Source organism: Somniosus microcephalus, chromosome 3 (assembly GCF_052327205.1).
Source record: "Somniosus microcephalus isolate GS21.2 chromosome 3, FLI_Smic_1.0, whole genome shotgun sequence".
In the NCBI taxonomy this organism is placed as follows: Eukaryota; Metazoa; Chordata; class Chondrichthyes; order Squaliformes; family Somniosidae; genus Somniosus; species Somniosus microcephalus.
Genome location: NC_140989.1, coordinates 319,411,562 through 319,437,944, shown reverse-complemented (window position 1 = coordinate 319,437,944; position 26,383 = coordinate 319,411,562). Strand labels below are relative to the sequence as shown.

Sequence of the window (26,383 nt, the reverse complement as noted above, 5' to 3'; positions counted from 1 at the left end):
CTGGGAGTTGGGTCCCCAATTTGCACAGGGACCCAACTCCTAGCGGCGGGAAGAGGATTATAGTCACTTAACTGCCTGTTAACAGGCAGTTAACAGGCAGTTAAGAGGCTTTTTCCAATTTTTCGACTGCTGCTGCGGGCTTCCCGATGTCGGGGAATCCCGCCAGGGTAAGTGAAGCATGCTGTGGGTCTGTTGTTATGTTGGTGTTTGGATGACAGCTGCAGAAGTGGTGTGAAGGATGCAATGGGACACTGGTTAGTATCAGAGGTAAGGACATGCTGTGGAAGTAATTTTTAATGTGGTTAGATGTTTCTGCAGGTGCCAAGCTGTGAAATGTTTGTGTAGCCTCATCTCATCGGGAGAAGTGACAGATGGCTTCTGCAATCTCAGCTGCCATCTGTTTTATCATAAGGAGAGAGTAATTGGAGAGCCTGGGTGCAAGGGATTACCTTTGGACAGTGATTGTCAGTGTTTGACAGCACCTCAATGCTGTCAAACACTGTCAAATCATCTGTCAAACAAGTGTGGTGCATATGCCTTTAAGAAAACCGGAAGATGAAGCGTCATCAACTGACGTCATCTGACACCGGCTTTCCTTTAATTAGCCGGCAAGCCGCAGGGCGGGCTTAACAAGATCAATCAAGGCAAAATAGCGTCTGTTCGTCAGACGTCGCTGGGGGCGGGAGTAGAACCCGGAAGGCAGCAGTCCCGCCCCCAACTCATCTCAGTAAGTAAAATCCAGCCCTTTGTCTGTCTTGATGGAAGATGCAGCAAAAAAACTTCCCAGAAATAGTGGTGAACCAAGGGTCTAGTGAGAATGAGGAACTGAAAGAAATTATTAATAAGGAAGTAGTACTGGAGAAATTAATGGGACTGAAAGCCGATAAATCCCCTGGACCTGATGGCCTACATCCTAGGGTTTTAAAAGAGGTGTCTATAGAGATAGTGGATGCATTGGTAGTCATTTTCCAAACTTCCATAGATTCTAGAACAGATCCCACGGATTGGAAGGTAGCAAATGTAACCTCACTATTTAAGAAAGGAGGGAGAGCGAAAACTGGGAACTATAGACCAGTTGGCCTGATATCAGTAGTAGGGCAAATGTTAGAATCTATTATTAAGGACGTGGTAACGGGGCACTTAGAAAATAATAATAGGATTGGGCAGAGTCAACACAGATTTATGAAAGGGAAATCGTGTTTGACAAATCTGTTAGCGTTTTTTGAGGTTGTAACTAGCAGAATAGATAAGGGGGAACCAGTGGATGTGGTGCATTTGAATTTTCAGAAGGCATTCGATAAGGTGCCACACAAGAGGTTATGAAACAAAATTAGGGCTCCTGGGATTGGGGGTAATATACTAGCATGGATTGAGGATTGGTTAACGGACAGAAAACAGAGAGTAGGAATAAACGGGTCATTTTCAGGTTGGCAGGCTGTAACTAGTGGGTCAGTGCTTGGGCCTCAGCTATTCACAATCTATATCAATGATTTGGATGAGGGGACCAAATGTAATATACAAAGCTAGTTCGGAATGTAAGTTGTGAGGAGGATGCAAAGAGGCTTCAAGGGGATATAGACAGGCTAAGTGAGTGGGCAGAACATGGCAAATTGAATATAATGTGGAGAAATGTGAAGTTATCCACTTTGGTAGGAAAAATAGAAAAGCAGAGTATTTTTTTTAAACGGTGAGAGATTGGGAAATGTTGGTGTTCACAGGGACCTGGGTGTCCTTGTACACAAATCGCTGAAAGTTAATATGTAGGTACAGCAAGCAATTAGGAAAGCAAATGGTATGTTGGCCTTTATTACAAAAAGATTTGAGTACAAGAGTAGACGTCTTACTGCAATTATATAGGGCCCTGGTGAGACCACACCTGGAGTATTGTGTATAGTTTTGGTCTCCTTACCTAAGGAAGGATATACTTGCCATAGAGGGAGTGCAACGAAGGTTCATCATACTGATTCCTGGGATGGGGGGTGATTGTCCAATGAGGACAGATTGAGTAGACTAGGCCTATATTCTCTGGAGTTTAGAAGAATGAAAGGTGATCTCATTGAAACATACAAAATTCTTACAGGGCTTGACAGGGTAGATGCAGGGAGAATGTTTCCCCTGGCTGGGAAGTCTAGAACCAGGGGTCACAGTCTCAGAATAAGGGGTCGGCCATTTGAGATGAGGAGAAATTTCTTCACTCAGGGGGTGGTGAATCTTTGGAATTCTTTACCCCAGGGGGCTGTGGAGGCTCAGTCATTGAGTATATTCAAGACAGAGATCGATAGGTTTTTGGATATTAAGGGAATCAAGGGATATGGGGATAGTGCAGGAAAGTGGAGTTGAGGTAGAAGATCAGCTATGATGTTATTGAATGACGGAGCAGGCTTGAGGGGCCGAATGGCCTACTCCTGCTCCTATTTCTTATGTTCTTATAGAAACATAGAAGATAGGAACTGGAGTAGGCCATTCGGCCCCTCGAGCCTGCTCCGCCATTCAATGCGATCATGGCTGATCATCCAAATTCAGTACCCTGTCCCTGCTTTCTCCCCATATCCGTTGATCCCTTTAGCCTTAAGAAATATATCTAACTCCTTCTTGAATATATTTAATGAATTGGCCTCAAACAGCACAAAACTAATCAATACTAGCTCCAACTGACATCAACAAACATTAAAAGTAGGTTAACAAGACCATAAAAAATGCAAACAAAGCACTAGGGCTCTTTTCTAGAGGACAGAATGGAAAAACAGAAAAGGTATGTTAAACCAATATAGAACCTTTGTTAGACCACACTTGGGAGTACTGTGAACAGTTCTGGTCTCCATATTACAAAAAGCATATAGAGGCACTGGAGAAGGTGCAAAGGAGATTTGTAAGAATTATATTAGAACTGAGAGGCTATTACTATCAGAATAGATGAACAGGCTTGTGCTCTTTTCTCTAGAAAGAGAAAGCTAAGGGATGACCTAATAGAGGTTTTTAAAATTATCAAGGGGTTTGATAGGGTAGACATACAGAAGATGTTTCCCATTGTAGGGGAATGCAAAACTAGGGGTCATAAATACAAGATAGTCACGAATAAATCCAGTAAGGAATTCAAGAGAAACGTCTTTACCCAGAGAGTTGTTAGAATGTGGAACTTGCTACCACAAGCAGTAGTTGAGACGAATAGCATAGATGCATTTAAGGGGAAGCTAGATAAGTACATGAGGGAGAAAGGAATAGAACAATATGCTGATATAGGGTTAAGTGAGGTAGGGTGAGGGGAGGCTCGTGTGGAGCATAAACACCTGCATAGACCAGTTGGGACGAATGGCCTGTTTCTGTGCTGTAAATAAATTCTATATAATTCAGTGTAACAATTGTAGACAAACTTTACCTTCTTCACTCAATGTCACATATCTCCTCAAAAGAAAATAAATTTAAAAAAAAAACATACATCCTGTTACTTATTTTTGACATTTTTCTTTCAAAGCAACTTCTAACTGCCAAGGCTGACATCCTGCATCTCAGCTTCCAGCCCCAGACCTGCTCCTCGCACTCTCCTGGTTGAAACCTAACCGAGTGCTCATGTGTCTCTTTATTCCTTTTCTCTCTTTGTTCCCAACATATGGGAGGCCTGTACCTCTGACTTCTGACTTCTATGCCAGTAGGCCTGTCAATAAGACCACCAATTCTCTTTCGCCCTCAGAATATGAATTTCAAGAAACCATTTCCTTCTATTCCTAAAATGAATAGGGACTATCCTGGCTTAATGAAGTAGACTGTGAGCCACAACATTCATGAACTGGCTCATCTAGCTTTAATTCACATTTTCAAGGTGTAGCCCCTTAACAAATAAACCTTTTGTCCCAATGGCTACAGCATGTGGCTTTTTAAACTTGTGCAAAATCACTGCTTCAAAGCACAACACTTGCACATAACTAATTCTTAAATCTATATCTGACAATTTCTATCCAAGGATGGAGTTGGCAGACCGGATTTCAAATATCCTCACTGATATCTTTCAAAGCTCATCGGAATTGGGTTGAGCCACCCAGCTCCCCCCAACATTTAGAAAAGGCCATGAACCCTTAAGTTACAAATCTGTAAGCCTCATCTCAATTTGGTAAAAGTGTTCAAGGCTTTGATGAGGGATAGCATAAAGGATCAGCTGGGAGGACAGGATCTGATAACAGAGCAGCAGCATGGGTTCTGAAGGGACAGTTGAGGACTGACCAATTTACTGGATTTCTTTGTAGTTTACAGATCTGGTGGATAAGGGTGAGGCAGTGGATGTTATTTACCTGGATTACAGCATAGCATTTGACACTGTCCACCTAAGACTAATTTACACAGCATGTGCCCCTGGGTTAGACAAAGGTATACAAATGAGAGTGATGGTAGGTGGTGTTAGATCCGTGTATTTTGATGTTGTGTGTCCTTCAATAACTAGACACGAGACTGCAGGGAACAATCAACAGGTATTTACTGGATGAGGGTTACTCTAAAACTAAACGTACAGATCCCTACTCCGGGTTTATATACAGGTGTGGTCACTGCCGGTACTACAGTATACAGGAGCTGTAAAAAGTAGTTCTCCCCTTAAAGGTACATACACTACAATTCCTCCCCTTTTAGATTGACAGTACCATAACATTCATTTAACAATTAACACTTTTAACATGCACATTAACTGAAAATAGTCCATTTATAAATTCAGTCTTTGGGGCAGCTTCCTGATCCTTTCTGGATAGCGCCTTTCCTGCGTCTCTTGTTCTTGGTGCGGAGGCCCCCTGTCGTCAGTTGGTTCATCAGCTTCCGATGCTACTGTTTCTGGGGTAGATGCTACCTGTATGTCGGGTTCATCACCAGGTACGCGAGACATGGGGTTGACTCGTTCCTGTGACTCTAGGATCTGGTCGACATGGCGTCTCACAATGTTCTCCCCAACATCCACTGTGTACATTAGTGGCCCCTGCCGTGTGCATATCGTTCCTGGTTGCCATTTCTCTGTTCGGTAGTCGCGGGCCAAGACTGGTTGCCCTACATTGAAGCTCCTTGTCAGCTTCTCATTGATGTGCTGGAATTGCTTATTCTCAACATCTCTTCGTACATTTGGTCTGAGCAAATCCAGACAAGATCTCAACCTTCGGTTAAAGAACATCATGGCCGGGGTCTGGTTGGTGACTGCATGTGTTGCATTTCTGTAGGCTAACAGGAAATTGTCCACCTTATGCTGCAATGGAATGTCGTCATCGCACATGGCCCTTACTGCTTTCTTAAAGGTTTGTATGAACCTCTCAGCCAATCCATTTGTGGCTGGATGATACGGGGCGGATGTGTAATGCTTTACCCCATTCCTTTTCATGAATCTTCGAAACTCTTCGGACACAAACTGTGGTCCGTTATCAGAGCAAATCTGCTCTGGCAAGCCGTTCCTGGCAAATATGGTCCGTAGGACTGCAATAGTTTTCTCCGTGGTGGTGGACGACATTTTGATCACCTCAGGCCATTTCGAGTGCGCATCCACGGCTATTAGAAACATTGAGTCCATGAATGGACCAGCAAAATCAATATGCACCCGTTGCCATGGAGGTGAGGGCCACTCCCATGGGTGTAGGGGGGCATGTGGTGGTGCATTTTGGACCTTCTGGCATCCTGAGCAGCTCTTTGTCAGGTCCTCGATTTGCTGATCGATCCCCGGCCACCACACATAAGTCCTAGCAAGGCTTTTCATTTTCACCCCTCCCAGATGGCCTTCGTGAAGCTCATTGAGCACTCTCTCCCTTAACTTGGGTGGAATTACCACTCGGGATCCACACATCAAGGTCCCCTGGCATACTGACAGCTGTTCTCTTCTGGATGAGAATGCTGGCAACAGTGAGTCGCCATGTGTTGGCCATCCCTTCACCGTCAAGTCATATCCCGACAGTGTGTCGGGTAATTTCGGGTCTCCTTCTCTATATCAGCGTTAGTTACTGGCAAGCGTTCAATTATAGTCGAATGAAATATTTCGACAGGGTCCACTGCTGGTGCTTCCTCCGCAGTAGGCAGTGGCAGGCGTGATAGCCCATCAGCGTTTCCATGCTGTTTCGTGCCCTTATACTCGATTTCATATTGGTTCACCCCTAGAAAAAGGGACCATCTTTGTAGCCGTTGCGCAGTCATCACCGGCACGCCCTTCTTTGGATTAAAGATGGAGACAAGTGGTTGGTGGTCCGTCAGCAAGGTGAACTTCTGCCCGTGCAGATAGTGGTTGAACTTTTTCACTCCCCACACTAGGCTGAGGGCCTCCCTGTCAATCTGGGTGTAGTTACACTCGGCTGAGGTTAGTGACTGAGACGCAAAGGCTACCGGCCTCTCCGAGCCGTCCGGGAACTTGTGCGACAGCACCGCTCCAATGCCATAGGGTGATGCATCACACGCCAACTGAATTGGTAGTGCTGGGTTGAAATGAGCCAACATCTCTTTTGATGTGATCAATTCTTTGCACTTCTGGAAAGCTCGTTTACATTCGTCATTCCACTTCCATGGTACCCCCGTTTGCAGTAGGGTGTTCAGTGGGTGTAGTACTGCAGACAAATTCGGCAAGAACTTATGGTAGTAGTTCACCAACCCGAGGAACGACCTCAGTTGTGACACATTTTCCGGTGCTGGAGCCTTGACTACTGCCTCAATCTTTTCAGGGGACTTATGTAACCCCTCTTCATCAATAACGTGGCCACAATACGAGATCTGCTTCTGGAAAAACTCGCATTTGTGGCGATTTGCTCGGAGCCCATATTCCTTCAATCTAGTGAGCACCTGCTCCAGGTTGGCAAGGTGAGCACTGTCATTTTCGCCTGTGACCAGGATGTCATCCAAATAACACTGGGTCCCTGGAATCCCTTGCAGGACTTGATCCATTGCCCTTTGCCAAATAGCCGGAGCTGATGCTACCCCGAACACCAGCCGGTTGTATTGGTAGAGACCTTTATGAGTGTTGATCGTGAGGTACTGTTTCGAGGCTTCTTCTACCTCCATTTGCAGGTACGCCTGGGTGAGATCAATCTTAGTGAAGCGTTTCCCTCCAGATAGCGAGGTGAAAATATCTTCAATCCGCAGAAGCGGATATTGTACTGTGAAGGACTGGGTTGACTGTCACCTTAAAGTCCCCACAGATGCGAACTTTCTTTGGTTCCCCAGGCGTATTACTCAACGACCTCTTCATAACAGGAACGATGGGAGTGGCCCACTCGCTCCAGTCCACTTTGGACGGTACTCCTGAACGTTCCAAACCTTCCAGCTCTGCTTCGACGGCTGGGCGGATCGCATAAGGCACCGGTCTGGCCGTAAAAAACTTTGGGCTTGCATTTTCCTCTATTTTGATCGTCGCTGTTATGCCTTTTAGTGTTCCAAGTCCCTCCTGGAACACTTCTTGTGCGTCAGTTAGCATTTTTGACAGTCGTCCAGGTGTGGCGTCGTCATCCTTTTTGGCATCTAGTCAGTGCTTGTATGGAATGCCAATCTAGCTGTATCTTCCGGATCCATTCACGTCCTAGTAGTGGTGGTCCTCCATCTGGCAATACATATAGATCCATTTTTGGTGTTTCCTTACCGTTATATACAACGTTCACCCTTATTTTTCCTTTGGGGTAGACTTTTTGCCCCGTGTACGTCTTCAAGACAATCTCTGTATCTCTCAAGGGTATATTTGAGAATAGCCGCTTGTAGTCCCTTCGGTTTATGACTGTTGGGGCTGATCCTGTGTCCAATTCCATTTTCACTTGGACTCCAGCTATCTTGAGCGTGACCAGATAGTTTGGTGATCCTCCGTTTGGATCACCTTATGTAGTTTCAGACAACCCAGCTCCTTGCTTCCGGAGTCTGTATCACTCTTCTGTTCGTCTGAACTACTCTCCGTCACCTTATGTACCTTCTTGTACTTCTCCTGTGGAGATTTCTTGCTGCTGGTTTTCTTTCCCGACCTGCAGACTCTTGCTATGTGTCCTACTTTTCCACACTGTCTGCACACTTTGTCCTTAAACCAGCAATCATTATGGTCGTGTGTTGTTCTGCCGCAGCGATAGCACTTCACTGTTCCGTATGACATTTCATTTGTGCCATATTCTTGCGGTCTCCGTTGTATCTCTGCAGCGCCACGTGCGGCTGCTTTGTGTGATACTGCCATGCTGAAAGCCTTGTCCAGCGTAAGATCCTTTTCTGATAGAAGCCGTTTCTGGGTTCCTTCACTTTGAAGCCCACACACAAACTTGTCCCTTACAGTATCTGCTAGTCCCGTTCCAAACTGGCAGTGTTTCGATAGCTTGCACAGTTCCGTTAAATACTCAGCATTACTTTCATCTTTATAGGGGTATTCAGTATTTAGGAAGGATCGACAAAAAAGAAAGGGAGGAGGGGTAGCATTGCTAGTAAAAGAGGGGATAAATGCAATTGAAAGGAAGGATATTAACTCAGTTAATACAGAATCTATATGGGTGGAGCTAAGAAATAGCGAGGGGCGAAAAACATTAATAGGAGTGGTATATAGGCCTCCAAATAGTAAAATAGAGGTTAGGGAGGGCATCACGAGGGAAATTAGAGAAGCGTGCAATAAGAGCACAGCTGTCATCATAGGTGACTTTAACTTACATATAGATTGGACTAGCCTAATCAGTAAAAATAATGAGGAGGAGGAATTCCTTGAGTGTTTGAGGGATGGTTATCTGGATCAATATGTCGAGGAACCAACTCGGGAACAGGCTATATTGGACTGGGTACTGTGCAATGAGAAGGGACTAATCAGTAATCTTGTTGTACGGGGACCCTTGGGTCAGAGCGATCATAACATGATCGATTTCTCACTCGAAATGGAGAGCGAAGAAATTGACTCAGAGACTAAGGTCCTGAATTTAAACAAGGGGAATTATGATGCCATGAGACGGGAACTGAGTAGGTCTGAGTGGACAACGTTCCTGGGAGGACTGGAGGTAGATAAACAATGGCAAACATTTAAAGATAGAATGACAAAATTGCAAAAATTGTTTATACCAATCTGGCATAAAAGGAAATCTAAAAAGGTGACTCAACCGTGGATAACAGGGGAAATTAGAGACAGCATAAAATCCAAAGATAGGGCGTATAAAATAGCCAAAAAAAGCGCCAGAGCGGAAGATTGGGAACAGTTTAAGATAGAGCAAAGGAGGGCAAAGGGCATAATCAAGAGGGGCAAAATAGCTTACGAAAACAAGCTGGCGGAAAATATAAAAACTAACTCCAAAAGCTTTTATAAGTATATCAAAAGGAAAAGACTGGTGAAAACCAAAGTTGGTCCATTGCAGTCAGATACGGGGGAATATATAATGGGAAATAAGGAAATGGCAGATCAACTAAATGCATACTTTGGGTCAGTCTTTACGAAGGAAGACACAAAAAACCTCCCTGGGATATCGGGAAAAATAGGGACATTGGCAAAGGAGGAACTGACGCAAATCAATATCTCTAAGGATATGGTGTTAAGGAAGCTAAAGGGATTGAAGGTGGACAAATCCCCAGGGCCTGATAACATGCATCCTAGGGTACTGAAGGAGGTGGCCCTAGAGATAGCGGATGCACTAAGGATGATTTTTCAGAATTCATTAGACTCGGGAACAGTGCCGATGGATTGGAGGGTAGCTAACGTTACCCCACTATTCAAAAAGGGGGGTAGGGAAAAAGCAGGTAATTACAGACCTGTAAGCCTTACATCAGTTGTGGGCAAAATGCTGGAGTCCATCATTAAGGATGAAATAGCGGAGCACTTAGCAAATGGGGACAGGATAGGACAGAGTCAACATGGATTTACAAAGGGTAAATCGTGCTTGACTAATCTATTGGAATTTTTTGAGGGAGTAACTGGTAGAATAGATGGGGGAGAGCCAGTAGATGTGGTGTACCTGGACTTCCAAAAGGCCTTCGATAAGGTCCCACATAAAAGATTAGCATGGAAAATTGAGGCTCATGGGATAAAGGGGAAAGTTTTGGCGTGGATAGGGAACTGGCTGTCAGATAGAAAACAGAGAGTTGGAATAAACGGCTCATTTTCTGAATGGCAGGCAGTAACAAGTGGGGTACCACAGGGATCTGTCCTGGGCCCCCAGCTGTTCACAATTTACATTAATGACCTGGATCAGGGAGTCGGATGCAGCATTTCCAAATTTGCAGACGACACTAAACTAGGAGGGGGGGTGGGCTCAGAGGAAGAGACCAGGAAGCTCCAGAGCGATTTGGACAGACTGGGCGATTGGGCGGATAAATGGCAGATGCACTATAATGTGGACAAGTGCGAAGTTATCCACCTTGGGTGCAGGAACGGGAGGGCAAATTATTATTTAAATGGCAATAGATTGGGAGAGGGGGAAGTACAGAGAGACCTGGGTGTTCTTGTACACCAGTCACTGAAGGCGAGCATGCAGGTGCAACAGGCGGTCAAGAAGGCAAACGGTATGCTGGCCTTCATAGCAAAAGGGTTAGAATACAGGAACAGGGATACCTTGCTGCAGCTGTACAGGGCACTGGTGAGACCACACCTCGAGTACTGTGTACAGTTTTGGTCGCCTCATCTGAGGAAGGATGTTCTTGCCATGGAGGGGGTGCAGCGGCGATTCACCAGGCTGATACCAGGAATGGCGGGAATGACCTATGAGGAGAGACTATGTAGTTTAGGGATGTACACACTGGAGTTTAGAAGATTGAGAGGGGACCTCATAGAAGTGTATAAAATTCTGACAGGTCTAGACAGACTGGATGCAGAAGGAATGTTTCCCTTGGCGGGTGAGAACAGAACTAGAGGACATAATTTAAGGATAAGGGCTAAACCATTTAGGACAGAGATGAGGGGGAATTTCTTCACTCAGAGAGTGGTGAACCTGTGGAACTCATTGCCACAGAGGGCAGTGTACGCCAGCTCATTAAATATATTTAAGAGGGAATTAGATATATTTCTACGGGCAAAAGGGGTTAAGGGTTACGGAGAGAAGGCGGGGACGGGATACTGAATTAAAGGATCAGCCATGATCTCATCGAATGGCGGAGCAGGCACGAAGGGCCGAATGGCCTACTCCTGCTCCTATCTTCTATGTATCTATGTATCTATGTATGCTGGTTCCTTTTGTGAAACTTAAATCTTTTTGCTATCAGCAGCGGTGTGGGGTTTAAGTGGTTCTGTTGGATTGACACTATGTTTCCAAAATCCTTTTCCACTGGCTTCTCTGGGGTTACTAGGTTTCGCAGTAAGCCATACGTTTTTGCACCGATGGAATTCAACAATACCAGCGCTTTCCTCTCATCTGGCACTTCATTCGCCTTGCAGTACACTTCTATGCGTTCGACATATGTCGTCCAATCTTCGACTTCATTGTCGAACGCTGTGATACTGCCACTCTTCGGCATCCCTGGGTGTGGGTAGACTGGCTCAAAATGGCGTTTTTCCGCGCTTTCCCTTCTTCTTGTGGCTCAAAATGGCATTTTCCCATGCTCTCCCTTCTTCTCCGCTGCGGCTCAAAATGGCGTTTCCCGCGCTCTCCCTTCTTCTCCGCTGCGGCTCAAAATGGCGTTTCCCGCGCTCTCCCTTCTTCTCCGCTGTGGCTGCTCGGCCCTTGAACACCAGCTGCGCTCTGCGCATTTCCCTTTCTTCCCCGCTGACGCTGCTCATCCCTTGAACACCGGCTGCGCTCTGCGCATTTTCCTTCGCGCCTCTCTCTCTTCTCCCGTCGACGCCGTTCGGTCCTGAACACCGGCTGCGCCCTGTGCGCTCTACCCTCTCTCTTCTCCCGTCGACGCCGCTCGGTCCTGAACACCGGCTGCGCCCTGTGCGCTCTACCCTCTCTCTTCTCCCGTCGACGCTGCTCGGCCTTTTCTGTGCCGTCGGTCGGCTCTAGCCGCCGCTGTCCGGGAAGGGTCTGCGCCGTACCTGTTGCCAGCCCATTTCGCTGGACCACCGTGACTGGAGAACCAAGCCCAGCTCTCAACAGCCTCCCCTGCGATGTTCAAGTCTCTTCTGGATGACTGGGCGGTTGCTCGTGGTCGACGCCCGTGCTTCTGGCCTCAACTTTCTTCCACTGTTCTCCAGGAGTGAATCTCTGGGAGGTAATGCAGAGTTGCAGGTAGGTTCGAATCTGCCTCGTCGCCAATGTTAGATCCGTGTATTTTGATGTTGCGTGTCCTTCAATAACTAGACACGAGACTGCAGGGAACAATAAACAGGTATTTACTGGATGAGGGTTACTCTAAAACGAAACGTACAGATCCCTACTCGGGGTTTATATACAGGTGTGGTCACTGCTGGTACTACAGTATACAGGAGCTGTAAAAAGTAGTTCTCCCCTTAAAAGGTACATATATTACAGGTGGGGAGGAAAGGGGCTGCCAGTGGAGTCTCACAGGGGTTTGTGTTAGGGCTCTATTGTTAATAATTTTATAAATGACAAAGAATAGAATATAGCCCAAAAAGCGTTAAAGTTTGTGGATGACACCAAATTGATGCAGTGGTCAATGATGCTAACCAATGTGTGATAACCCCAAGGGACCTGAACAGGCTAGGTCAATAGGCAGAGAGAAAGCAAATAAAGTTCAACATAGATGAGTGCAAAGTCATTAGATAAGACAGAAGAGGCAGATATGTGGAGTACATTATTAAATAGCAAGATGCTGCAGGTAACAGCAAGCGATGTGAGGATTTTGGGATACGTGTTGAAACAGCTGACCTATATAGGTCTCCACTCTCGTACATCAACAAGGGAATGACATGGGGAGGGTACTTCCCAGCCTAGGATTTGCCGAGCAGCTGAGTAAAAGGTCGTGCACTGGCCTCCCAGTTGATAGAAATGAGGCCCACCTGAGGGTTCAAGCCAGAGTATCTGAAGACAGAAGCTAGCACAGTCATAACATTTGTCCCTTTTAATTCCTTGCTGGGTCTGTGGCTGCTGGGACCTACTGGAGTAGTTAGATTGCACCACTTTATCCACTGCTTTCCACTTTCAACCCCCACATCCTCCTGCTCTGGCAGGTGCCAGAGATGCAACCATCGTGGCATGGGAGCCAATCAGCTTTATGTTAAAAAGTAAACCTCCTCTTAACCAGCATACTCTGGCAGGGTCATTGTCAGAGGTTCCCAGTTGGCAGAACACAGCACTTCCCCTGGGATCAAAGGCCCATGGATTTCCAGGGCCAATATTTTAACTAATAGTTTGTGAAGGTTTAGTATTACCTTTTTGCCCCAATTTGTAAAATGACGATCCTACATTAAAAAAAACCCAGCTTCATCAATTTGTCTTCCCACTTTTAAACATGTGTGTATTTGAACCCCTAAGTGTTTCTGTCCCTCTACTGAGTTTTAGCGCTTATTCGTCCTATTAAAATGTATCACCTCATATTTTTCTGCATTAAATTTCATTCAATATCTATTTTCTCAATCTACTGATCAATATGTCCTCTCGAATTCACAAACTCCTCTTAGCAACACTTCCTAATTTTGTCTCATCTGCAAATTATGATATTGTGTCCCTAAACCCAGGTCCAGATCATTTATAAATATTGAGAAATATTGTATTGAGTCCCAATCCTGACTCCTGGGGGACATCACAGTTTAATCCCTCCAGTCCAAAAAACATCTTTCACAACCCTCTTTTCTGTCCTTTAGCCAACTCTTTATTCATGCAGCCACATTCCCTTTAGTACCATATATCTTTATAAAAAACCAACAAGCACCCAATGCCACACCTCATCAAATGCCTTTTGAAAACCCAAATGCACAACATCCATTGCATTTCCTTCATCAATACACTGTTACTTCCTCTAAAAATGCTATTAACTTTGACAGAGATATTTTGCCTTTTACATATCTATGTTGATCAGTGTCAGCTGTGGCTCAGTGGGTAGCACCTTCGCCTCAGAGTCAGAAGGCTGTGGGCACAAAAATCTAGGCTGATACTCCAGTGCAGTACTGAGGGAGTGCTGCACTGTCGGAGGTGCCGTCTGTCAGATGAGATTTTAAACCGAGGTCCCATCTGCTCTCGCAGGTGGACGTAAAAGATCCTATGGCACTATTTTGAAGAGCAGGGGAAGTTATCCCCAGTGTCCTAGCCAATATTTATCCCTCAATCAACATAATTAAAAACAGATTATCTGGTCATTATCACATTGCTGTTTGTGGGAGCTTGCTGTGCATAAATTGGCTGCCGCGTTTCCTACATTACACCAGTGACTACATTTCAAAAAAAGTACTTCCTTGGCTGTAAAGCGCTTTGGGACATCCATTGGTCGTGAAAGGCGCTATATAAATGCAAGTCTTTATTTTTAAATAACCCATGTCTTTCTAAGTATGGTTACTATCCCTTATTATGGCTTCTAGAAGAACACAAGAACATAAGAAATAGGAGCACGAGTAGGCCATTTGGCCCTTCAAGCCTGCTGCGCCATTCAATAAGATCATGGCTGATCTTCTACCTCATCTCCACTTTCCTGCACTATCCCCATATCCCTTGATTCCCTTAATATCCAAAAATCTATCAGTCTTTGCCTTGAATATACTCAATGACTGGGGTAGAGGATTCCAAAGATTCACTACCCTCAGTGAAGAAATTTCTCCTCATCTCAGTCCTAAATGGCCGACCCCTTATTGAGACTGTGACCCCTGGTTCTAGACTCCCCAGCCAGGGGAAACATCCTCCCTGCATCTACTCTGTCAAGCCCTGTAAAAATTTTGCATGTTTCAATGAGATCAGCTCTCATTCTTCTAAACTCCAGAGAATATAGGCCTAGTCTACTCAATCTCTCCTCATTAGGACAATCCCCCATCTCAGGAATCAGTCTGATGAACCTTCGTTGCACTCCCTCTATGGCAAGTATATCCTTCCTTAGGTAAGGAGACCAAAACCGTACACAATACTCCGGTGGGGGGGGGGGGAAATTGGGTCTCGCCCATTTTATGGCGCTAATATTGGCTGGGCGCAAAGTTTAGCGCCCGGTGCTAATTATCATCTCCGACTGCAAAATTTGCCTCTATCGCCCCTGGAGGGGATTTGAGCACTAAACCAAGTGCTACACACCTCTTAAGGTGCTAACGTCGGGGATCGAGGCGCTAACTCAGAACGCTACCTCAGCTCAGGCGATGTCAGTTACCATGGAAGCCAGGCAGACTGGCACCGTCCAGTTCTTAAAGGGGAGGGGGCCATCTTGCTGGCCTGCCACACCCTGCTCATTGCAGCCTTGAATCTCAGCCTGGAGAGACCTCTAAAGCAATTGTGTTGGAAGCACTAATGGATAGACCCAGGGAAAGAGCTTGGCGCTTAGGAACCGCAAAAGTGGTGCTGAGGACCAAAACTCCTTAGCACAGCGTTAAATCTCTCCAGACGTCTCTCTCCCTCTCAACCTGCGTGTACCAAAAATCTTGTTGACAAGAAAAAGCAGGAAGCGCACGACTTTAAACAGTGCTCCCCCAGCCCCTTCCCGACTTGAAAACATTCCCCTCTACCTGTCGTTCCTAGCGGCAGGCGCGAAGGCAGGGGGTGCGACTCAATTTCTGGTCCGGGGTGATGCACACTTGCACGACGTCACGATCTGCGGGCGCAGGAGATCGCGACGGTAATGTTTAGCGCCAGCGCAAAGCGACAGGTCAATTTCGCGAGCGGCGCTAAAATCGCTACACTCGGGCGCTAAGTTGCTAGCACCCCATTAGCTCCCCCAGAGGGGTTAATCAACGGAATTTTTCCCCCCAGGTGTGGTCTCACCAAAGACCTATTTAATTGCAGTAAGACGTTTTTTAACTCTTGTACTCAAATCCTTTTGTAATAAAGGCCAACATACCATTTGCTTCCCTAATTGCTTGCCGTATCTGCATATTAACTTTCAGCGATTCGTGTACAAGGACACCCAGGTCCCTCCTTTTGAACACCAACATTTCCCAATCTCTCACCATTTAAAAAATACTCTGCTTTTCTATTTTTCCTACCAAAGTGGATAACTTCACATTTCTCCACATTATATTCCATTTGCCATGTTCTTGTCCACTCGCTTAACCTGTCTATATCCCCTTGCAGCCTCTTTGCATCCTCCTCACAACTTACATTCACACCTAGCTTTGTATCATCTGCAAATTTGGATATATTGCATTTGGTCCCCTCATCCAAATCATTGATATAGATTGTAAATAGCTGAAGCACTAATCCTTGTGATACCCCATTAGTTACAGCCTGCCAACTCGAAAACGACCCGTTTATTCCTACTACTCTGTTTTCTGTCCATTAACCAATCCTTAACCATGCTAGAATATTACCCCCAATCCTATGAGTCCTAATTTTGCTTAATAACCTCTTGTGTAGCACCTTATCAATGCCTTCTGAAATTCCAAATACACTACATCCACTGGTTCCTCCTTATCTATCCTGCTAGTTACAACCTCAAAAAACTCTACTAAATTTGTCAAACACTATTTCCCTTTCATAAATCCGTGTTGACTCTGTCCAATCCTATTATTACTTTCTAAGTGCCCTGTTACTACGTCCTTAATAGATTCTAGCATTTTCCCTGCGACTGATATCGGGCTAACTGGTCTGTAGTTCCCAGTTTTCTCTCTCCCTCTTTTCTTAAATAGTGGGGTTACATTTGCTACCTTCCAATCTGCGGGAACCGTTCCAGAATGTATGGAATTTTGGAAGATGACAACCAATGCATCCACTAGCTCTATAGCCACCTCTTTTAAAACCCTAGGATGTAGGCCATCAGATCCAGGGGGTTTATTGGCTCAGTCCCATTAATTTCTCCAGTACTATTTCCTTATGAATACTAATTTCTTTCAGCTCCTCATTCTCACTAGACCCTTGGTTCTTTGTTATTTCCGGAATGATTTTTGCGTCTTCTTCCGTGAAGACAGACACAAAGGGGGCGATTTTGGCAGCGCTCAGGGGTCGGATTTGGAGGCGGGACTGCTGACAAAATCAAAAAGATTGGCAGCGGGTCCCGAACCCGCTTCCAACCTGCCTCCAATCAATCTTCCCGGAAGTCGGGTCCCCGATTTACGCAGAGACCCAACTCCTAGTGGCGGGAAGAGGATTATAGCCACTTAACTGCTTGTTAACAGGCAGTTAAGAGGCTTTTTCCAATTTTGCCAGGTCGACTGCGGGCTTCCCGATGTCCGGACACCACGCCAGGCAAGTGTGGCGTGTTGTGAGTCTGCTGTAGTGTTTCTTCATTGATGACAGCTGCAGAAGTGGTGTGAAGGATCCAATGGTACATTGGTGAGTTTCAGAAGTAAGCAAATGCTGGGAAAATCATTTTTAATGTATTTAGACTTTTCTGTAGGTAATAAGGTTTGAAGTGTTTGTGTAGTCCCACCTCATTGGGAGAACCTCTCTCACCAGCTTCTGTAACCTCACCTGCAGCCGACATCTGTTTTATCCTAAGGAGTCTCTGGAGAGCCTGGGTGCAAGGGCTCACCTTTGTACAGTGATTGGCAGTGTTTGCAGCATCTCAATGCTGTCAAACACTGAAAAATCATCTGTCAAACAAAAATGAGCGTGTCCCCTTTAAGAAAACTGGCAGATGACGCGTCATCAACTGACGTCATCTGACATTGGTTTTCTCTTAATTGGCCGGCAAGCCCGCAGGGCGGGCTTAACAAGGCCAATTGATACAAAATAGCGTCTGTGCATCAGGCGTTGTTGGGGGCGGGATCGGAACCCGCAAGTCAGCTGACCCGCTCCCAACTCGCCTCTTCAGGTAAGATCGCGGCCAAAGTATTTGTTTAATTTCTCTGCCATTTTCTTATTCCCCATTATAATTTCTCCTGTCTCAGCCTGTAAGGGACCCATGTTTACTTTTGCTAATCCTTTCCTTTTTACATACCTATAGAAGCTTTAACGGTCTGTTTTTATGTCTCTCACTAGTTTACTCTCGTATTCTATTTTCCATTTTTAAAAATCAATTTCTTGGTCCTCCTTTGCTGAATTCTAAAATCCTCCCAATCCTCAGGCTTACTACTTTTTTTGGCAACATAATAGGCCTCTTCCTTTAATATAATACTTTAATCTTTAATTTCTCTCATTGGCCACGGGGAGACCGTTTTTCCCATGGTGTTTTTATTCCTCAAGGGAATGTATATTCGTTGCGAATTATGAATTATTTCTTTAAATGTTTGCCAGTGCTTTTCTACTGTCCTATCTTTTAATCTAGTTTCCCAAACCTACCTTAGCCAACCAGCCTCTCATACCTACGTAGTTTGCTTTGTTCAGATTTAGGACCCTTGTTTTGGACTTAACTAAATCACTCTCAAACTCAACATAAAATTCTATCATATAATGATCACTGCTCCCCAGAGGTTCCTTTACTACAAGGTTGTTATTTAACCCCATCTCATTGCACAATACTAGATCGAAAATAGCCATTACCCTAGTAGGTTCCTCGACATACTGATCTAGCAAACTATCTTGAATGCATTCCAGGTCAGCTGTGGCTCAGTTGGTAGCACCCTCGCCTCTGAGTCAGAAGGTTGTGGGTTCAAGTCCCACTCCAGGAACTTGAGCACATAAAGCTAGGCTGACACTCCAGTGCAGTGCGGAGGGAGTGCTGCACTGTCAGAAGTGCCGTCTTTTGGATGAGACGTTAAACCGAGGCCCCGTCTGCTCTCTCAGGTGGACGTAAAAGATCCCATGGCACTATTTTGAAGAAGAGCAGGGGATTTATCCCCGGTGTCCTGGCCAATATTTATCCCTCAACCAACATAACAAAAACACATTATCTGGTCATTATCACCTCACTGCTTGTGGGACCTTGCTGTGCGCAAATTGGCTGCCGCGTTTCCCACATTACAACAGTGACTCCACTTCAAATAATACTCCATTGGCTGTAAAGCACTTTGAGATGTCCGGTGGTCATGAAAGGCACTATATAAATGCAAGTCTTGCTTTCTTTTCTTTCGAACTCTTCCTCTGCACTATTATTACAAATTTGGTTTGCCCAGTGTGGTAAACCACTTTTATCGTTCTCTATCGTTACACTATGGTTATCACTGTTTATATCATTACAACAGTGTAAACAGTGATAACCATAGTGTATCACTACACAAGGTCACCTCTTGTCACGCTGTTATACCTGGGCTGACCACAGCTGACTCCGCCCATGGCTCCGCCTGCTTGCCCAGGTATAAAGGTGGTCGACTGGCTGGTATTCCTCCTTGTTGGACCCGATCACCCACGAGGGTGGGCTCTGTCATTTAGCCAATAAAAACCTATAGTTACTATCTTAACTCGTCGCTTTTCATTGGATGAATTGATAGGTATATCAATTTTATTGGCTAAATTTTGAGATGAGTGGACCGGAGCAGCCAAACGGCCAGCTACAACAGCCACAGCAGCCGGCCTGGCTGCGAGCCCTCCGACCGCCGTACTTGGATCTAAACCCACAGGCAGCGAACTCAGCCCTCGACTTCAAACACTGGCTGAGCTGTTTCGAATCCTACCTGGGAGAATCCGGCGTGCCTCCGGGATCCAAACTAAGAGTTCTGACCGCCCAAGTGAACCCTAAAGTATTTGCATTCATCCAGGACCTTACTACATACGAGGACGCCCTCAATCTGCTGAAAGAGCAGTACCGGAGCCCGGTAAATTCTATGTATGCCAGACATCTCCTAAGATCCCGCTCGCAACAGCCAGGAGAGTCTGTAGATGAATTTTTATGGGCGCTACAAACACTCGGCAGGGACTGTGACTTTAAAGCTGTAACGGCGGCAGAAAATGCTGAAGGGAATATCCACGATGCCTTCGTGAAAGGCCTTCGGTCCGGCTACTCACGGCAAAGACTGCTCGAATCAAAGGACCTCGACCTGAATACAACTGCAGCCCTCGCTCGCTCTCTGGAAGTGGCCCATCGGGACCTCGAGGCGTATTCCAGGTACTGTGCTGCGCGACCCTGGGACTCGGGCCCGACCCCGGCCGCAATACCCCTCGCACCGCCGCCTCTGGGACCTACCTCAGCGTCGGCATCCCAGAACCGATCGGGACCGCCACCCCCGGTACCGGCTGCGACATCGGAGCCCCGCGATCGGGCCGCCGGCTGCTTCTTCTGTGGCCAGGCGAAACACCCGAGGACGCGCTGCCCTGCAAGAAACACGACCTGCTCCGATTGCCACAAGAAAGGCCACTTCGCGAAGGCCTGCAGGGGGAGAGCCACAGACGCCAGCAGTGCCTCATGCGAGTTGTGGGGGCGGCCATCTTTCATCAAGGCCACAGATGCCAGTATCCCCTCGTGTGAGCGGCCATCTTTGATCAAGGCCACCGACGCCAGCAGGGCCTCATGTGAGTTGTGGGGGCGGCCATCTTCTCCGCCATTTTATTGAACGTCGTGGGCGCCGCCATTTTGTCCACCACACTCGTCCGCCACCTTGTCTCCAGACCCGACCACCGCCTCACCCGCAGACTACAGCAGCTCGCTCAGCCATACACTAGCCTCCGTCACACTGGACCAAGCTCGCCCGCATCACCTGTCCAAGTCCATGATGGACATCAAAGTAAACGGCCACGCCACGACCTGCCTGTTCGACAGCGGAAGCACGGAGAGTTTCATCCATCCAGACACGGTGAGCCACTACTCCCTCACTGTCCGGCCAACGCGCAACCGGATCTCGATGGCGTCGAGGTCCCATTCTACAGACATCAGCGGCTACTATGTTGTGACCCTGTCGGTTAGGGGCACGGAGTATAAAAATTTTAAACTCCTCGTCCTGCCCCAGCTCTGCGCTGCCGTCCTACTAGGGCTGGACTTCCAATCCCACCTTCAAAGTGTCACTTTGGCATACGGTGGACCCCTCCCCCCACTCACAGTCGACAACCAGCAGCCTTTAAACCGCCCACCGCGTACCACCTGTGGCCTATCCACCCTCAAGGTCCCGCCCCCCTCCCTGTTCGCTATCCTCACCCGCGACTGTAAACCCGTCGCCACCAAGAGCAGGCGGTACAGCGCCGGGGACAGAGCTTTTATTAGCTCTGAGGTGCAGCGTCTCCTGAAGGAGGGCATCATCGAGAGGAGCAACAGCCCCTGGCGTGCCCAGGTCGTAGTCGTTAAGACCGGCAATAAAAACCGCCTGGTCATCGACTACAGCCAAACCATAAACCGGTACACCCAGCTGGACGCATACCCCCTTCCCCGCATATCTGATATGGTCAATCAGATTGCACAGTACCGGGTATTCTCCACCATCGACCTTAAGTCGGCCTATCACCAACTCCCTATCCGCCCTGAGGACCGCCAGTATACCGCCTTCGAGGCGAATGGCCGCCTCTACCACTTCCTTAGGGTTCCCTTCGGCGTCACCAACGGGTTTCGGTCTTCCAAAGGGAGATGGACCGGATGGTTGACCAGAACGGGCTGCAGGCCACGTTCCCTTATCTAGATAACGTCACCATCTGCGGCCGCGACCGGCAGGACCACGATGTTAATCTGGAGAAATTCCTCCGTACGGCCGAACGGCTGAACCTCACTTACAATAAGGAGAAATGTGTGTTTAACACCTCGCGTCTCGCCATCCTCGGCTGCGTAGTAGAGAACGGAGTCATCGGCCCCGACCCCGAAAGAATGCGCCCCCTCATGGAGCTTCCCCTCCCCCACTGTCCAAAGGCACTGAAGAGAACCCTGGGGCTCTTCGCTTACTATGCCCAATGGGTGCCGAATTATGCGGACAAAGCCAGACCCCTCATGAAGTCCACCTCCTTCCCCCTGACGGCAGAAGCGTGCGCAGCTTTCTCCCTCATAAAGGGAGACATTGCTAAGGCCACAATGCACGCGGTAGATGAGTCTATCCCTTTCCAAGTGGAGAGCGATGCATCCGACTTCACCCTAGCTGCAACCCTTAACCAGGCAGGGAGACCTGTGGCCTTCTTCTCAAGGACCCTCCAGGGCCCTGAGATCCGACACTCTTCGGTCGAGAAGGAGGCCCAGGCGATCGTGGAGGCAGTACGACGCTGGAGGCATTACCTGGCAGGCAAACGATTTACCGTCCTCACCGACCAGCGTTCGGTCGCTTTTATGTTTAATAACAAGCTGAGGGGCAAAATCAAGAACGACAAGATCTTGAGGTGGAGAATCGAGCTCTCCACCTATGATTATGATATCTTGTAACGGCCTGGTAAACTGAACGAACCCCCAGATGCTCTATCACGAAGTACATGCGCCAACGCGCAAATTGATAGACTGCAGACCCTCCACAACGACCTCTGCCACCCCGGGGTCACCAGACTTTACCACTTCATTAAGGCCCGCAACCTGCCGTACTCCATCGAGGAGGTCAGGACCATGACCAGGAACTGCCAAACCTGTGCCGAATACAAACTGCATTTCTTTAGGCCGGACAGAGCAAGCCTGATCAAGGCCACCCGCCCCTTCGAGCGCTTGAGCATCGATTTTAAGGGGCCCCTCCCGTCCTCTGACCGTAATGTGTACTTCCTCAACATCATTGATGAGTACTCCCGTTTCCCCTTTGCCTTCCCCTGCCCAGACATGACCAGTACCACGGTCATCAAATGCCTGAACGACCTCTTCGCCTTGTTCGGGTTCCCGAACTATATACATAGCGACCGGGGCTCATCCTTCATGAGCGAGGAACTTCGCCAGTTCCTACTAGCGAGAGGCATTGCTGCAAGCAGGACCACCAGCTACAACCCCCGAGGGAACGGCCAGGTGGAAAGAGAGAACGCGACTGTCTGGAAGGCCGTTCTCTTAGCCTTAAAGTCTAAGGGCTTGCCAACCTCTCGCTGGCAGGAAGTCCTCCCGGCAGCGCTGCATTCCATCCGGTCACTGCTTTGCACGGCCATTAACACCACCCCCCATGAACGAATGTTTGTTTTCCCCAGGAAGTCGACTACGGGAACCTCGCTACCAACATGGCTGACTTCTCCGGGGCCCGTCTTGCTGCGAAAGCACGTGAGGGCCCATAAAACGGACCCCCTGGTCGAGAGGGTGGACCTCCTGCACGCCAACCCCCAGTACGCCTATGTGGCATACCCAGACGGGCGGGAGGACACAGTCTCCTTACGAGACCTTGCACCCTCGGGCACCCCAGAGACACCACCGTTACCCCCCACCACCCCCCCAAATCCAGCCCAGGTAGACGGCATGCCGGAACCCCACGAGCCTTCGCCGACCACGCAGACACCAGCATTAACATCGGATACTGCATCACCGCCACCGCTGCTGCGCCGATCAGAAAGACTTACGAGGCCTCCGGACAGACTGACATACCCGAACTGGTAGTACACTTCACCCCGCCGGACTCAAATCTAAACAAGGGGTGAATGTGGTAAACCACTTTTATCGTTCACTATCGTTACACTATGGTTATCACTGTTTATATCGTTACACTATGGTTATCACTGTTTACACTGTTGTATCACTGCACAAGGTCACCTCTTGTCACGCTGTTATACCTGGGCTGACCACAGCTGACTCCGCCCATGGCTCCGCCTGCTTGCCCAGGTATAAAGGTGGTCGACATGGCTGGTATTCCTCCTTGTTGGACCCGATCACCCACGAGGGTGGGCTCTGTCATTTAGCCAATAAAAACCTATAGTTACTATCTTAACTCGTCGCTTTTCATTGGATGAATTGATAGGTATATCACCCAGTCTATATGAAAGTTAAAGTCCCCCATGATTGCTGTATTACCCCCGTTACATGCACCTCTAATTTCCTGATTTATGCACTGCCTGACACTACAACTACTGTTAGGGGGCCTATAAACCACTCCCACTAGTGTTTTCTGCCCCTTGTTGTTTCTTAGCTCCACCCAAACTGATTCTATATTTTGTTTTTCCGAGCCAAGATAATTTCTTTCTACTGCCTTTATCCCCCTCCTTTATTATCAGGGCTACGCCACCCCTCGCCCCCCTTCCCCCACCCCCTATCCTCCTCCCCCCACCCCTCCATTCTGCCGGTGTCTTCTAAAAGTTAAATATCCTGGAATATTTAGTTCCCAACCCTGGTCACGCTGCAACCATGGCCTAGAATTTCAGTGTGCCGTGAGGCGGGCTTTTAGGCGTGCGGGGGGGGGGGGGGCGGAAATTCTGAAATCGGGGGTCCCGACACCATCCTGCCCAAAACCCACCTCCACGTAAGTTTCAGAGGAGGCGGGTACCTGCCCCACACTGGGACCCGCCGACCCGAGGCGGGAAGGGATTAGTGCCAATTAACTGCCTGTTAACAGATAGTTAACAGGCAGTTTTTAGCCTAATCCCTATTTTGAGTGGTGTCGTGTGGGATTCCCGACGGCTCCAAACCACGCCAGGTTAGAGCAGGCGGGCCGTCGGGTTGAAGGGCTTGGAGGGGTCGCGATGTCGGTGTTCAGGTGATGGGTGCATGAGTGCAAAGGTAAGTGTGTTTGGTGTGTCTAAAGTGTGTAAAGAAGTTTAAATTACCTGTACTTACCGTAACAGCCTTTCTTCCTCTAGGTTTCAGGAGTCCATCACTCAGCCGGCACTGAAAGCAAAATGGCTGCGATCTGTCAAAAGTGACAGCCTTCAGCTTTCATTGCCAGTGACAGTTCTAACTGAGTCTGTATAGAAGGACTCAGGTTAGAAGTCAGACTGTCAGTGTTTGACAGTTTCAAACAGCTGTGAAACACTGATATTTCATCTGTCAAGACCTCTTGACAGATGAAATTTCAGTCTGTGACGTCACCTGTTGCTGGGTGGCCCTTAATTGGCCTGGCGGGCGGGCTCAACAAGGTCAATCAAGGGAAAATCATGTGGATTGGCTGGACGTCGATGTAGGCAGGACTAAAACCCGAAAGTTGTAGTCCCACCTCGTCCCCGACAGCTTAATGAAAATCGACCCCCATGTCTCTGTAATGGCTATTAAATCAAACCCATTTATTTCTATCTGTGCTATTAATTCATCTATTTTGTTGTGAATGCTTCATGCATTCAGATATTGTACCTTAACTTTTTACTATTTTTCCCTGATGTCACTTTAATCACTGGTGCCCTATTACCTTTATTAATCTCTCTGTCCCTTCCTGACCCACTCTGCTTATCTTTACCCAGATCACTACTCTGCTAATGACTGCTAATGGGCTGATTGGTTTAAAATTGCTCAGTATATCCCTTTCTCGCTTCTCAAACAGAGATGTCATATTGACAGCTCCCAGTCATGACACAACTTCCTTATTTTTCTGGGGATGCATTTCAAGTGAACTGAATGAGATTAAGAACTCACAATGTGGAAGAGTATCTACTTCCCATTAATCGATAGCACACAGTAGCCGTGCAATAATGCAGTATGAAATGAATAGCTTAGATCTTAAGTGTGAAGGATCTTCAAATATTATATAATAGAGGTATCCACTGCACAAAAATATATAGGGGATACATGTCTATAAGTACTGGATTATGAGAGACAGAAGTTTCACCGATTGCACAATTCTTCAATGCTACGGCCGAGTTGTATTGCGTGTGTCGCTTGGCTTATTTTCTGCAAGCCACTATTCCAACATGTACTTTATTTATACTACATATCCTGTTGTGTCTTACTAAAAATAAGAATTTTAATTATTTTGTTGTTTCAAAGCATTATTTTGAATATTTCTCTGATGTTCTATGTTTTGTAGAGCTTGGGTAATTGGTGGATTATCTTTACTGGTCGTGTGGTCCATCTGAGGTCAATTTAGGATTTTCTTTCTGAAAGAATCAGTTAAGATGGGTCAAATGCCCTTCTTCGTTGTAATCTAGTGAATATCACCAGGAGCTCAGTCTGTAATTATGGACTTGTCTGCTCACAGTACAGTGTTTTGCAAAACAGAATGGAAACTAGAAGGGAGGAAGCTGCAGCATAGGAAACAAGACAGATCTGTAGGAAGACAAATGCATGCAAGAGAGGAGTGAGAAGGAAGACACAATGCACAAGAAATTGAAAACCAGCAACTAGCAGACTTGTAGGAAGAGGTTGATGGATGCACAAAATTGCAAAATAATTCAAAAATTAGAGTGTACAATTTGTAAACCAACATGCATAAACCACTGATGCAAACCCCACGTGTAGCACAAACATGAAGACATACATTGGCCTTACCATATGATCTGGAGTAGTTGTTATTCTTGGCTCATTTATTCTCCACCTGTTAATTCTATTTCCATGATTTTTAGGCAGGCAGTCTCTTGGCTTCTGATTTAACAAGGAAGGATTTCCAATGCAACTGCCAATGCAGAACTTGTCCTTGTGTTTTTCTAACAGCGCTAAGGATCTGAAGTTCATGCTACAGCTGTGACAATGGAAATTCCCCAAATCCATTATTCTGAAGTTGGCAAAGTGTTCTTCAGTCACTTCAGTTTAAACAAACTCACAAACCTGCACATGATCAGATAAATTTTCAAACTTTCACAACAATTAACATGGCATATTACCCAGA

General features: G+C 47.0%; 1 protein-coding gene across 1 annotated transcript in view; it reads right to left on the bottom strand.

The window, feature by feature from the left end:
* The window catches only part of ccdc17 (coiled-coil domain containing 17), a 95,939-nt gene that overhangs the window by 67,726 nt on the left and 1,830 nt on the right, over positions 1-26,383 (bottom strand). Inside the window, exon 2 of the mRNA XM_085983028.1 lies at positions 26,047-26,322. Within this exon, the coding sequence (XP_085839154.1) occupies positions 26,047-26,265 (219 nt within the window). The 5' untranslated portion in view covers positions 26,266-26,322. The remainder of the gene's footprint in view (positions 1-26,046; positions 26,323-26,383) is intronic.